The sequence below is a fragment of the Lathyrus oleraceus genome, chromosome 7, assembly GCF_024323335.1.
Source record: "Lathyrus oleraceus cultivar Zhongwan6 chromosome 7, CAAS_Psat_ZW6_1.0, whole genome shotgun sequence".
NCBI classification, from domain to species: Eukaryota; Viridiplantae; Streptophyta; class Magnoliopsida; order Fabales; family Fabaceae; genus Lathyrus; species Lathyrus oleraceus.
In genome coordinates this window covers 311,143,078-311,159,190 of record NC_066585.1, presented here as the reverse complement: position 1 = coordinate 311,159,190, position 16,113 = coordinate 311,143,078, and the positions used below count along the sequence as shown (strand labels likewise).

Sequence of the window (16,113 nt, the reverse complement as noted above, 5' to 3'; positions counted from 1 at the left end):
TCCCCTGTTATGATGACATGTGTGTTCTGGATGTTGTTTTGGATGCTTGGATGATTTGGTGTTTTTCTGTTTGATATTTGTAATTTTTGGCAGTCCTTTTTGATGCCATGATGTAATATTTTGTGACATTCTCTGCTGGACTGATTGACATTTATTTTGTCTAATTGGTCACTTTGGTCTATTTTGACTAAAAAGGGGGAGAAGTTATTGTGTGGAGAGTTGCAGTTATTATGTGCTGATGTAGCTAGCTAGGCTAAACAGATGACAACTGATGATGTTAAACAGAGTTATGTTCTATGATGTTCTGTTCTGTGATGTTGAAGGAGATGTCTGATGGTGAACAAAATGATGTTCTGTGTTGTACAAGTGGTTGTACAGGTGATGTTAAAGGAGATGTCAGAATGTGATTATGAATGTTACAGATGTTGAAGGAGATGTCAGAAGGAAATTCTGATTGTTACAGGTGCTGTTGTTGTTGAAGGAGATGTCTTTAGGTGAATAGACTTAGGGGGAGAAGAAGTACCCATGTGTTTAATGTGTGTATTACTAGTTGCTATTATAGCTAGTAATTGTGTTTGCTTCTGCTGCTGCTTAAACTGCTGTTATGCTGTTTAACTGCTGATGTGTTTTTTTCTTGTGAACAAAATGGACTGATATATGTTTTAGTGCCAAAGGGGGAGTTTGTTGGTTCTAGGTGTTGGCAGCAACTTTGGCAAAACCAAGAGTGTTCACAAGATGTCGCATGTGATGTCTTAACATAAGATATCTTGTACCTGCTGGATGTTTAAAATATAATTATGCAGGATTGTTTCAGGATGTCAGACCCGATGTCATGACATCTGTATACAGAACATTCAGTCTGAATGTTATGTATTATGTGATTGTGTTTTTAATGGCAATCTGTGTATGATTGATGAGTTAATTGAACATGTTATCAATCAATAATTACAGCGTGATTAACTTATCTTCCAAAGAGATCTAATCAACTGTCATGAGAAGATTAAAATGGAAAATAGTTTTAGGGTTTTATGATGTCCAAGCCCAGCCAATTGCTTCTATAAAAAGGACATGGAATACCTGATTTGATACACAAGAAATAAGGAACTAAATATTGAGAGAGAATAAGGGTTTAAGTCTTGTGTGGTCGTGTGACTTATAAGTCATTCAATTCATCCATAGATGATTGAATTGGCCTGATTTTTGAGTTGTAATTTGTCACTCAAAGCTTTTAAGCATGAGTGTGTGTCTACTTGATTGAAGCTGCTAAGTAAGATCAAGTGTGTGTCTTTGAAGAGTGTCTTCTTTTCATTGTAATTCTTGTTTATTATCACTGGTGTGATTGAGGGGGAGTGAGTGGGATCTCATATCTAAGAGTTCTTAGGTAGAAGTCACACGGGTAGAGATTAGGTGAAAAAGACTGTAACTTGTGTTGTTTACTGAGTGTCTTTGAACTGATTCTATTTAGTGGATTTCCTTCCTGGCTTGGGAGCCCCCAGACATAGGTGAGTTGCACCGAACTGGGTTAACAATTGCTTGTGTCTCTTGCATTACTGTTCTTTATCTTTTATCCTGTTTGTATTATTCAGATGTTAGTGTCGTGACATTATCTTCGACATCTCATATTTGATACCAGAATTTCAAAGTCCTTGACTTGGTGTTGAGTATATGACTATTTCGTTGGTAAAGTGTTTGGAATATTTAAGTATAGTGAATGTAACATTTTACAAGTTAAAATTTTAGTAAAGTAATACAGTAAAGGACAAAAAGTCTGATGTAAATGAACAAAAATAAAAAAAGACAATTTAGTAAGTTAAATGACTTGTAAATATAAATGGAAGCAAAAGTACATTTTGAAGGGAGATGACTCTTTTCCCGTAAACGCTTTGGTACTTCAAGTATACTCGTACTGCAATGCTAAAAATGTCACCCTTGAAATGATCATTACAATTTGCTTAATCATTGGGAGGTTACAACCCATTCACGAGATGACACATGTCAGAGCACCACTCCCATGTTTGCAAGTAACTTCCCACATTCAGATACCCACGATTAATTTCCATCATGGTGTGTTGGCCTTCGACTTCAACAGGCTTCCCTCTCCGTCGACCCCGTACTCCGATTTTCTACCTCGTTGATCCAATCCTTCGTCGTCCCTGTGGTTGACCAAGCCTTGCACTCCCTGGGACGAAATTTGTGAGCTAACAAATTGCCCCATGAAAGGGTTGGTTTCAAATTGAGCTCTTCGAACGAGAAACCTGACTTTTGACTTTCTAAATCAAGAAGGGGGGGTTGAATTGTTTTCACTGACGATAAAAACTTTTAGCAACACTACTCACACAAAGATAATAACTAACAACATAGAAGTTTATCCAGGTTCGCTTGAAAATCAAAGCTACTCCAGTACACCCGGTCAAAGTGATTTCGCCTTCAATAAGGACTTAATCCAATAATCTAGAAAGATTACAACAATCGTCTAAGAGTTCAACAATCTCTTAGCCCTCTCAAGTCTACAGACTTCATATGTCACTTGAGAAATTATAACAACTATTGAGAATTACAAGAATGTATTTAATGCTTCTAGATAAGCAAGAGGAACACGATTAATAACAAATGATCAATGATCACACCAAGAGAAACAACTCGTGTGTGATAACCGAATTATAAAATGGCAAGAATTTAGTATATGATTTCAAAATGTATGTGCAAAATTCTTGAGTGATGATAGTTGGGTCTTTTTATAGTACTTGGAGATGATACTGTTTGAGAGAACATTTATGGTGATATCTTTGCCAATAATGGGACTTCATGACATTAATTTCCTTGTCCTTTATATAGCAGTCTTGGAGTATATTCAATATTGTCCATATATAGATTGATACCATACTTAGAATACTTCTTTGTTAAGTTTCTGATTTTGATTTGTCAGATGATCTATTGAGCGTGAGTCAGAGTGAGTTTGAATCAGAGTCTTTTTAGTAGATCTTGTATTCTTCATATAGTTATTAGTTGAGTCTTCTTTAGATAGTTCTTTGACTGATCTTCAGATAGAGCGTCTTCAGATTCTATGGATACTGTATGTGACACATAATCCTCAGATTTTGTATGTGATATTCTTGGATATGCTTGTGTTCAGCGTCAGATATGATTTATTCAATTCTGAGTCAGCCGTTCTGGACTTTGTGTGAAGTCAGATATTATTTTATCAGATTCAATTTCCCTTAGAGTTCTGCACACTTAGAAAATTTATCAGGGTATCAAATTGTTTCATTCTTTGTTATCATCAAAAACTCGAGATAAATTGTAGAACCAAAATCTTGTTCTAACAATCTCCCCCTTTTTTATGATGACAAAAACTTCAGACTATTGATGAAACAATGATACTTCACAATATGGAGACGAAAATAAATTAGAGTCAGATACATTATGACCCCCCCCTAAGATTAGCAAGCTCCCCCTAAATCTGATACTTAGAGAGTTTAGAGTTTCTTACTAGAGCCTCTTATGTTGCTTAGCATGTTTCTCAGATATTAATTTTGATACATCCTATAAGAAAACTTAGACTGTGCGATTTATTTAAATATTAGAATGTAAGCAGTGCATTATGAGAGTTAGATATTTATTTCATCAGAAGGTTGTTTATTTATTTCTCCCCTTTTCTGTCAGACTCAAAAAGAACAAAGTAAGAGAAAAACATATAGAGTGAAACAGAGTTCATTAGATAACATGAGAGAAGTACATATGAGAAAGCCTTAGAGGCAAAAGTAGTTAAAAAACAAAACAGAAAGCCTAGGGTGCCTAAGGGTTTGGAGGAGGAGGCATCCTCTGAAGTAATTGGGTGAGAAGATTCTGGATGCTGGAATTGACTGAATCTTGTTTGTCGAGTCTGTCTCTCACAAGTTGTTGTTCCTTCTGAAGTTCTTCCAGTTTCTGGAGCACCAACGGAGCAATGTCAGATGTCGATGACTCACCTCGAGTCAGAGCAACTTCAGTAGACTTTGCAACGTCCTCTGCAACAATGTGTTTTGCTTTTTTAGCGTCAGCTTTAACTTTTGCTTTAGCTTCTGCGGCAGCAGCCTCAACGCTAGCTTTTTCCTCAGCCTCCTTTCTTGCCTGCTCTTCAGCTTCCAGCCTAGCCTTTTCTTCAGTTTCCTTTAGTGTTTTCTCTTCAGCTTCCTTGAATAGACGTTCCTCTAATATCTCCTTAGCTCCTATGACATATTCATTTCTGACATGTTTAGAGAGTCCTTTCACCTTAAAGACCTCAGATGTCATCCATCTGATAAATCCATTCTAGTGAGTCCTTACGTCAGAAGGATTGTCACTTAGATTAGATTATTCAGATAGCTGTTTGAGCTTCACAACTGAGCATTCTGAGAGTAAAACAAATGACTCTTCTAGGGTTAGGAAGATTGGTTCAAGTTTAGAGGTTGGATTAATGGGTTCAGATGGAGTTTGAGTGGTTAGAAAAGGTTTAGTGGGAGGTTCAAAACTTGGTAGAGTTATTGAGGGTGCTAAAGGAGGTGCGGAGAGAGATGGTGTAGGTTCAGAGGTTTTTGGGACAAATAAGGTATGTTTAGAGTTTGTTGTGTCTTGGAGTTGAGCCAAGGTTGGAGAGGAAGGGTCAGGGATTTCTGGCTGTTCAGAGTCAGAGGAAAGGTCGTAGTATGGATGAGATGAGGGAGATTAAATGGCTTCATTTAGAAGTAGGGCCTCAGAAACGGGAAGTGTTGTGGTGGTGGGGTCAAATTTTTGTAGAGTGGGTGAAGATGTGGTTGCTTCAGAGTTATGGGGTTTGGAGGGAGTTGGGATGGGGATAGTGGGTTCAGAAAGAGTATATGTAGGAGATGGTTAAGGTGTAGCGGTAAATTCATGATCATCAAGCCATGGATAAGCAAGACATCAAATAACAAGAGTCGCCACCGTGCTTTTATTGTTTCCAAGGGAAAAGGGAAAAGTACGAACAAAACCCATAAAATAAGAAGTTTTCAAATCAAAACTAATAAAATGCCAGAGATTACAAGTAAGGGGGTTGATTGCACAGAGGGAAGGTGTTAGCACCGAAAGTGTCCTAGGTACTCTTAGGGAGCCCTTTCTTGTATGCATATGTATTTTGTACAAAAATGATGTTTACAAACAAATAGAATGGGGGGGGGGGGGGTGAGAAAATAATTCATTAATTATATTTTTGTGTTTGACAAGACCTTCGGACTTGTGTCTACGTACCAACATAAAAATTAGGGATCAAAACCTCGTAGTTCATGATACAAATTTCAAAGTGGATGCTTTGCTTTTAACAAAAATTAAGTTTGAAAGGCACAAAGGCCCTAAAAAAAGGTTTGAATGAGTTAGTTCTTTTTGGCTTTTGAAAAGTTTTAAGTCAAGTATAATTAAGTTTATTCATAAATTTGATTGAGAAAAGAAGTTTAAAAATGCAATGGCCTAAGACCAAAGTTTCTAGTTTGCCAAATGGTCTAAGTTTAGAAACAAAACAAGTACAAACAAAGAAACTTTTTAAAAGGAAAGAGAGATTTTTAAATTAAAGAGACGGGGAGGAGATGAAGAGACTAATCCTAAGCATAAAATTAAAAGTTAAGAGTTGAAAAGATCTGACCAATGGGCTGCAATCCAATAGACAAGAATGTCATATAGAAACCCAAATTCCCTTGGACAATAGAATCAAGCAACAAATAATGCACACGATATTAACTTGAAGAGCACGACATCAAATAAAGATAGCCACATCCAAGTTTATCCACTCCATGATCTTCTTCACATTTTCCCATGTAGCAGATGAATTCCATAATGCTACAAGTCACAGGATCAAAATAACAACTTCACAATGATCATGTTGCAGATGAACTCAAAGAGATCTTCAATGATGTATCAGATGAGGTTTCAAATTGCAATCACTTGGTTTCATGAAAGTTGGCATTGGCCAAGTCCTTTGCAAAAGGAGTGTTGCCTAAATTCTAAGTCCAATTGTCTCAGATCAAACCAACAGTCCACACAATATGTTTTTTTTAGGGTTTTTGTTCTTATTATGTACATTAATGGCTAAAGACCACACAAACAAACACAATATACACAAGCAAAATATATCAGAAAATATGGTCAAAATGGACAAAGTGAAAATGAGATTAATATAAACAAATAAAATGGTATGAATAATGGAAAATGAATAAGGCTTAAAATATAAAGTGAATTAAAGTAAGTAACTTGAAATTAAATGTTAGTTGTTAATGAGTTAGAAGTTAGTATTGCTTTTGCTTTTTGTTTTAAGTCATTCTTTGGAGAACACTCAACCCACTTATCACAAGCATGGATCCTTGAACCAAGACATCTTCCAAAGGAAGCAAAAAAGGCCAAGTTTCCACACAATACCATGAAAGAGGGGAGACTTACAATCTCACTAACTAGAATGTTATGTCTTTTGTGTCAAAAATTTAGCACTATGTTAAGCAATCGTAATTGGACTTATGTAAAAGTCACAACTATTTGAGGCCGGGCAATAGAATTTTGGTGTCAATGCATGTTAGAGACATAATATAACGAACTATGCTCATGAAACATACCACACACAAAAAGAATATGCAAAAGAGGTGGTTTAATCTCATACATACTTATGTTGATTTTTCAATCAACTAGCCTTAGGACATTGAGATATCATAGGACCATGACATGAATGCATAAAGAAGGGGAATAAGATGAAGAGGGAGTGGAATGGATCAAAACTCAAATTGGACAAAGGAGGACTTTTACCAAATTAAGATCATTCATTCATTTTGGGAGATGGAATGTACATTCCATCAATCCCCTAAATCCAATGATCTTAACCTAGCAAAGTCAAGTCAACCTCGACCAAGGCCCAACAACACAAGTCAAACTCATACAAACAATCAAAGTGGCTCAACACAATCATTTGACATTTATTCAATAAAAAAATACTAAAAATAATGCATTAAATTAAATATGGTTTGTCATATTCCTAAAACCTCATCAAAACACCAAAGAAATGGCAATGAGATTTATCATGGGTCAAAGAACCTTGGAGAAAAACTTTCAGAAATTTTGGAATCTTAAAAGTATTTTTAAATAATTAAAAATATTCATAAAATCAATAAAATCATGAAAAATATTAATAATGATCCAAAAAATAATTTTAATTCAAAATATGAAAGAGGATTTTATTTAAATTTTTTTGGTGAAACTCTCATATTTTTTGGATCAATATTAAAATTAATATGAATTAATGAAAATAAAACAAATAAAATGAAACTCAAATATTTAGAAAAAACTTGGACCACTTGATCTCCCTCATTAATTGAGGTGGCAGATCAAGTGGCCATCAGTGCGCTTTCCACCATAGTCACTAGTCAACGTGTAACACAAGTGGTAATTACAAGCAACGCGTGAGATTAAAACATTTTGAACAAGATCAATTGCCCTGAACCTATCCAGCACATCACCAGCGCTAAATCTCTGGTCACCTTCTCAGGCGAGCCTCACCGGACTGGTTCAGTCATCACCATCACATAATTGAAAAAGGAGGACATGATCTGAAAGAAAAAATGGTGTAGAGCACGAATCTGACCTCAATTTTAACTAACTCCAAATATATAGAAAGATATGAGGAGTTGAATTTTGAGGTGTGTCAACTGAGTTGCTTCGATTTGACCTCAAAGCAACTCAATCTTCTTGCCTACATTGGTAGGACTTCAGAGAACCAAAGATCCAAGAGAATTGATAAGAATTGGGTGAGAATCGAAAAGAAGAAAATTTCTGGAAAATACCTTCAATGTTGTGCAGAACTTGATCTTGCTTGCTTCAATCCTGGCTTGATCACACTTAGGAAACTTGCAGAAGTGGAGAAGGGCCAATCATGCCAATCATATCAATTCACCACATGGAGAAGGGCCATGGAGAGGAAATGACATTTAACAGTGTCGGAGGAACATGAATCTTATCTGCCTAAATTTGAAACTTGTGGCATTTCTTCACAAACTTGCAACAATCAGATTCCATTGCCAGCCAATAGTAACCTGCTCGCAACATCTTCTTTGTCATTGCATGTCCACTGGAATGAGTACCAAAGGAACCTTCATGGACTTCAGTCATCAACAGGTATGCTTCGTGTCTATCCATGCATCTGAGAAAACCCATATCGAAGTTTCTCTTGTATAATACATCACCATTGCAGATGACACAAATATCTTAGGAAATGCTAATTCGATAAATCTATGTTCCATTAAATCCCAATTACGCGATTTTGAAAAGGTCTCCGATCTTAGCGTTAACTTCCATATGAGCAAGGTCATGGGGTTTAGCACTTTAAAGGATTTTTATCGGCAACCTCTGATTTTCTATCTTGCGAAATTAGCTCTTTTCCATTCTCTTTCCTTGGCTTACCAATTGGAGCCAACCCTAGAAGGAAATCACTTGGGATCCAATTCTTTTAAAGCTCTATCATCGTCGGGCTTCGTGGAGAGGTAAATTTGTTTCTTTAGAAGGGCGTGGTACTCTCATAAGTTTTGTTTTAAATTCACTTCCGTTGTACTATTTATCCTTTATAAATGTTCAAAGATAATTCTCCAAGAAATAGTGCAGATTCAAAGTGTCTTTTTGTGGAACAATGTAGAAAAAAAAGGCATATTAACTGGGTAGCTTGGTCCTCAATATGCAAATCAAAATTGGAGGGGGGCTTAGGGGTCCAGAGTTGTAATTGTTTCAATGCAACATTGTTGGGTAAATGAAACTGGAGGTTTATTCCGGATCGTACAGATATTTGGTTTCCTCTTTTATCTTTTAAAAATGATGATGACATTAAGGGTCAAATTTTAGTCCCCTTCTGGCCGGATAATAGTAAAAGATCCTCAATTTGGTTGAGGGATCTAAGGGTCTCGTTAGGTATTAGGGGTGGTGAAGCAAATTGGTTCGGTAATGGGTTTTCTTGCAAGCTATGCAAGGGTTCCTATATTGACTTTTGGAGAAATCAATGGATTGGAGATGCCCAATTGAAGCTGCAATTTTCTAGTCAGTTTGAAAAAGTACAATTTTCTAGACCTTCTAGAGAGGATTTGGGGTAGTGGTGCCATGGTGTTTGGTCTTGGAACCTCAATTTAATTCTGATCTTCTTGTGGAAGCTTCTCAGACAGATTTAAATGATCTTCTTCTCATTCTTAATTTGATTCCGAATGTTGTTGACAATTTTTTTGGTGGAACGACACCGCAGGATTCTCAGTCAAAACGCTTCTATCTTGTCCGTAGATTATCATCTAGAGGTGGACATATCATACCTTCAAACTTGTCAGAAAATTAAGTGCATCGCATGGTATAGTTTATCCATTTTATCTTGGTAGGGAGAGCAAGGGCTTGTTTGATTTGATTTCTAAGAACTGTATTTTAGTTCTAAAAAATTATAAAATAAAAAATTTGTTTGATAAGACTTTTATATCATAGAGTTTTCATAATTAATTTTAGTATTCTGTTTTTAAAAATTAAAAAGTGAAAACATCTTTTTGATGTTTTTCTTTTCTATTTGGTAATTTGAAAATATATGGAAAATAATTATTTTTCATTAATGGCATTAATGTAAATATGTTAAATTTTTGTTTTATATTTTGTTTTTGCAAGTTTATGAATTTTTTTAATATAGCATCAGGATAACAATGTTCTTTCTTTTTTTAATTTTGTTTTAATATATTTATGAGTTTTTTTTTCTGTATCATACTTTTTTTATCTATTTTTAATCCTATAAAAAAATCCACTTTAATATAGAACTTTCTCAATTAATTATTTTTAATCAAAAGTAAATTTATAAAAATATATCTAAATTGGTAAAGTTTATTTTTTTAATATAGTCTATATTTGACGACTCATTAAAATTATTATATCTTTTATTTGACATTATTTATTTAAACAGTTAATTATATTTAAATTTTAATTTAGATTCCTTAATTTTTATTGGTTCTATGTTGCTCCCTTATATTACAATACCAAATACTTTAGTACTTTAATTTTTATTTTGATATTTTATTTATTTTAAAAATTACTGTAGATCCTAAAATAAATTAAATAACATTGATTTGAATGTTATAAAAAAATTAAATTAATAATAAATAAATATATTATATATGAGTTTTGCTAAGATAGAGCCATTTAATTTTTAACGAGTATATATATATATATATATATTATATATATATATATATATATATATATATAATATATATATATATATATATATATATATATATATATATATATATATATATGTGTGTGTGTGTGTGTGTGTGACAAAAAGAAATATGCACTTATAGTGTAAAATATTTTTACACCGTCAATCAATGAGACCCGTGTATCATATCACACTTTTATTTTAAAAATATTGTTATGATTTGTATTAGAGTTATTTTACCCGAAAACATTAATATATATATTCAAATGATTAATAAAATATTAAAATAGAAAATCTTAAATATTCAGATTGTTTATTAACTTATCTTATCCTTTATAAAATTATATATAGCTTTGATTTTTATTAGAGTAATTTACTATAAAACTTAAAAGATTAGATTTTAGGATCTATAAAATATTCATTTTTAAAAAAAATTAAAAACCAAAAACAATTTCTCCAAACGAGTTTTTAAGTTTTTTATTTTTAAAATGGTTTTTAAAAATAGAGCTACCAAATAGATTTTATTCCATTAGTTTTTTAAAAAACTATTTTTCAAAACTGATTTATAAAATATTTTTAAAAATAGAAAATCAAAACTCAATCAAACGAGTCCTAATTGTGTTGTTTTCTATACATGCTGAATTAATTTTTGGTGTTTCTCATAAAATGAAACATTGAGAACTTACATCAAAGAGTAAATTTACAATTATTAAAAAATATAATATCAACAATGTGTAATAAGTCATGTCAAATGACATACTAACCCACTTATTTTGTTGGGTATGTAATGTGTTAATTGAAAGTTTTCTCCATTTACATGTGACCACCAACTTTATTTTTTAACTCCAGGAAGTAGTTTTACTACTATCAATTGAATAATAATTTTCAATTAAAAATCAAAGTACATTCATTAATATAAGCTTACGTTAAAAATCAAAATACTTTAATTAATGTAGCACTTTTTATGGGGCAAAACGTCTTAAATAAATCAACACAAATTTTAACAAATTTGATTGTTATTTATTATTGAAGCAATAACCCATATTTGTTGAATTTTAGACTGTAATTAAGTAGTCATTTTTTAATTTTCTTCTTCCTTATTTATTTCAATTTCATTTTAATTTGACAATGAAAAATGGATTTTCTAATAACAGTAATTGATTAGTATAGAAATTTCTTGAACTATAGCTAACCATGTTGATTGAAATATTCTTTGTGCTAACCATGTCAATTGAAATATTCTTTGTTTTTGTTTTATTAAATTTTAAAGTATGGTGTGTGATAGTAGAATTATGAAATAATAGAAAATAGCATTCAATTGCAACAAATAATTGTGAATGAATACTACTATTAGAAAATGAAAATTGAAAGTTCTTAAAAACTGTAAATGAATTACTACAATACTAGTAAATGAATTACTACACGTAATTGCATATATCTTCCATTTTGATGTACACTACTAGTAAATGAAGATGTTGAAACAACAAAACTGTTCCCCTATAAAAGGGTGAAGCAGAGATTGCAACATGCATCTCTAATCACTTCATCCTCTCTTTACAATGGTCACTATGACTTCATTACTACACATTGCTTTAATTTACTCGATATTGAATATTGTTTTTTCTAATGGCTTACCACATTCCACTGAAGTTTCACAATCACCAACACCTTTCCACATTGACCAACCTTCCACTGAACTTTCCCAATCACCAACACCTCTCCACATAGACCATGAAATATTAAAACCATATTCTCCATATGAAGATTTATGTAAGAGTAGAAAAAGGTCTCCCCCTCCTCCGCCATCACCACCACCACCACCACCACCTTCCTTTGATCACTTTAAACTGGCTCTCACATGGCCACAAACATTCTGTAAGATAGAAACCTGTTTGTCTCCATTGCCACAAAAAATTGTAATTCATGGTCTCTGGCCAAGTAAAAGAGACACTGAGATACATGATTGCAAAGTAGGGACAGAAGTTTCTGTGAGCAAGGTAATTTATGTTTGTTTTTTTTTATTATGTTTATTTTTTATATTTTATTTTACCATATTTTTAAAATAGTAACATTATTTTATTTTTATCACCAGCTTGCTCAAATACTGAAGGAACTCACAAACGATTGACCTTCACTAAAAAACGATTCAATAAGTTCTAATATTTTATTTTGGATTCAACAATGGAATTCTCATGGAACTTGTTCAATCCAGATGTTCCAGTTTCTTCCTTATTTTAAAGAGACATTAATAGTTTACAAAAGGAATAATATAAAGGATATTCTTGGAAAAAGTAATATTATACCAGGCGGAAAGTTTACACAAGACCAATTTGCTAATGCAATAAAGACTCACATTAACATTATTCCCCAAGTTCGATGCGTGAAGATTGATAACTTGTATTTTTTATCTGAAATAAGGCTTTGTTTGAGGGCAAGTACAAACCTAGAATATCAAGATTGTGCCACTCCTTACAGCGGTTGTCACAGTCATACTGGAGAAGTGTATTTCTAGTGGTTGTCGCAAGGAAGTTCAATGGAGGCTGACAAAGGTTCATGAAAGTTTGGAATTTATTTTATTTTCTTACTATGCAACTTTTGTTTTCTTTTTGGTTTGTTGGATGTTCTTATGGTTCTAAATAAAGACCTTGTCAGCTCTCCATACTTCAGTTTGTACTCTTTCACACTTTGTGTGTTAGATGGAATTTATATAAATAAAATTTGAAGTTTGCTTTTTATTTTATTGATCACTATAATTTTATTAATGTAAGAGCACCAAAATTAATGATACTTGTGTCTCAGTGTGCAATATGAAATATTATTAAAATTTAAGACCTTTGATTGAAAATAAGTCTCAAAATAAATATTTAAGAATGTAAGGAAGAAAACTAATGATACTTGTTAAATTGAGATGACATTAAAACTGCTAATTTAATTTTAACAATGACTATAGATGTAAAATATACCTCAAGCATAAAACTAAACAATACAGACCACATAATCATGATATTAAAAAGGCAGTGCACATTATCAATGTGAGAGGTAATCAGAATCTGTTAGAAGAACACTTGAGAGATCATTATTTGGCAAGTCTCTGCACAAGAAAATTATTTATTAACCAAATGAAATTGGAAGATCTAAGTGGAAATAAAACAATAAACTCACTCACAGGATGGATATGGATCTCGAGGTTTATCAGATTAGTGAGTTACATTGGTATTGTTCATGTCAGCTTCTTGTTGTTGAGTCTCCTGCAAGCATATACTACATCATATTCATAAAATATACTAGTATAATACGATTCCATCATTACAATCCAAAGAAAACTCATTGTTGCAAAAACTTAAAAGAAGGGGTCTTAGACAGATGAAAAACCCGCGTATCTTTTTACTTAAATCCTAGACAGATGAAAAAACCGTGTATCTTTTTATTTAAATCCTAGAAATATGAAAAATGTGTTAATTGTACTATATAAATCAATTCTCAAACACCAATTACAAGACAAACAAATCATAAGGTATGGACAAAATGAACAAGTTTCACTAATATGTCTTGTAATAACTAAAACAACCATGGAGTAGTAACTGTTAGAGCACTTTTTGGTTAGTGAATATAAAGTTAAAAAGCTGGACTTTACACATATAAGCCAAGGTTTTTAACTAGGTTTGATCCATTATAAACAACAACCTAATTATCTCATGTCTCTGGAAACAAGAACATCCTATGTTTTCCTTTCAAAACTAAACAGGAGGGAGTCAAGGCAAACTACTAGTTGGAAAACATAATTAACATATCAATAATTGATTATGCCATGAGTTTGCATCTAAGAATTTAGAAATACCATGTTTATATCTAAACTCTAGAGATCGACCGGTTAATTTGAAGTGCTTTCATATAATGTATTGCATTCCTCAGTATAACAGTGATGCCCAACCTAATGTATTGCATTCTGTTATGATAGAAGGCCAGAGGAATATTCCTATCACTAATGCACATGTGGAAAAAGGACACTTGTCACATGATCCAAATTATCAGGAACCAAGACGTGGCACAAGAGAGAGAATTCCTAACAGAAAATACAGTATAGACTGTTAAATAGAGGCAGGATTGGGAATGATAGGGTGTGGAATTTAGTGGATGAAAACCTAGTCCTTTCTCTCTCTGAATTTAGCAGCTTTCCCATGGTTGTTAGATTTTCTTGTATCTTCCTTTCCATTTGCTAATTCTAAAATTTCAGAAGATAAAAATTGTACTAGATACTTGTTTGAGAATATAGTACAATTTAGCACAAATTATTTTGTTTACCTTTTACTGTTATTTGAACCATAACAACTTCCTCAGTATAACAGTGATGCCCAACCTAATGTATTACATTACTCAGTATTACAGTGATGCCCGACCTAATGTAAAATCCTTCTTTAGTTTTATCTACTTCTTCAACACCCTGACAAATATTATGTACAATATCAAGCATGGCTGAGTTTGAATTGTAACTTGTTCTTCTAGTTTAGAATTCAGAAACACGGGAATTCCATATGAATCAAAATAGCTTTATAATCGTACTTGATTTCAGTATTAAAATCATGTTTTGATAACTTTCAAACCCATATAATTGTCATATTAATTATAAAATGAAATGTAAATCGTTATGAGCATACGGGATAAACCCCGGAAAGTATCCTGATGCTGTTTGTTAGCTTCCATTGGTTCCAAAACAGTTAATTGAATGACTCCCATTATTGAGTGATGATTTGAGATCCTGCAAACATGTTTTAGAAATTCAAGTCAGAATGAAATTGGAAAATTTTGAGAAGATTGAGACTACGACCTAGAATTGAGATGCTCCATACGGCGGTGACACAGAGTGGTCGACGGAAAGGACTCACCGTGGTTCAGAAACGCTCTATGGCGATGATTCTCGATGCTTCAGAACGGTCCATGGAGATGATTCGCGATGGGACAACCCTACCTCAGGCTTTCCTCCATTGCCTTGGACACTTGCGGTTTCTTTTCCTTTTGTGTTTGTTTTAGCAAAAAGTTTCCTAAATATACAAATCTTTACTCAAATAACCCACTTTCTTTAAATATATTCTTATAATAATCCATTTTCTAATTATTTTTCAAATTAATTAACTTTCAAATAAACAAAAATGAAATAAAGAACTTATACGACTTCACTTAAAATTATAGTGGTATTGTCAATATAATTGGTATCTACATACAAACTTTAAATGGTGGTGCCAACTCAATTGATGTTAACGTGTATTGCGATTTTTTTAAAATATAAATAGAGCCATCTTCTACCATTTACTCCACGCCTCTTCATATTTTTTTCTTCATTGTCTCATTGTTAAAAGAGATGGGCATGTATGTTATTCGGCAACGAACCTTCCAACAAAAATGCATTTTTGGAACATCCAAAGTTTCGAGCATCTTGAAAGAAGTTTGAAAAATTTGTTAGATTGTGTTTCTCGCCAACAATATCTAGATTTCCTATCTGAGGTTTGCTTGCAGGACCGACTACAAAGTCTGTTGGTTCTAGGTGTTGGCAGCAATTTTGGTAAAACCAAGAGTGTTCACAAGATGTCGCATGTGATGTCTTAACAGAAGATATCTTGTACCTGCTGGATGTTTAAAATATAATTATGAAGGATTATTTCAAGATGTCAGACCCAATGCCATGACATCTGTATACAGAACATTCAGTCTGAATGTTATGTATTATGTGATTGCGTTTTTAATGACAATCTATGTATGATTGATGAGTTAATTGAACACGTTATAAATCAGTAATTACAACGTGATTAACTTATTTTCCAAAGAGATCTAATCAACTGTCATGAGAAGATTTAAATGGAAAATAATTTTAGGATTTTATGATGTCCAAGCTGTAACACCTCAAAATTTTCCCTCCTCTTCTTGGGACTAGTTTGACACATTGC

At 32.9% G+C, this 16,113-nt stretch overlaps 1 protein-coding gene and 1 long non-coding RNA gene across 2 annotated transcripts; both read right to left on the bottom strand.

Moving 5' to 3' along the window:
- Window positions 1–3,795: 3,795 nt before the first annotated feature.
- On the bottom strand, window positions 3,796–4,272 carry LOC127103580 (eukaryotic translation initiation factor 4 gamma-like). The gene has a single exon (XM_051040827.1). It carries the CDS (start codon window positions 4,270–4,272, stop codon window positions 3,796–3,798), a length of 477 nt encoding a protein of 158 aa, XP_050896784.1.
- Window positions 4,273–13,358: 9,086 nt separating this feature from the next.
- On the bottom strand, window positions 13,359–14,823 carry LOC127101142 (uncharacterized). The gene is made up of 3 exons (XR_007794573.1): window positions 14,572–14,823; window positions 14,013–14,105; window positions 13,359–13,422 (listed from the first exon to the last, which is right to left on the bottom strand). It is a non-coding gene; the product is annotated as an uncharacterized LOC127101142 (long non-coding RNA).
- Window positions 14,824–16,113: the final 1,290 nt, after the last annotated feature.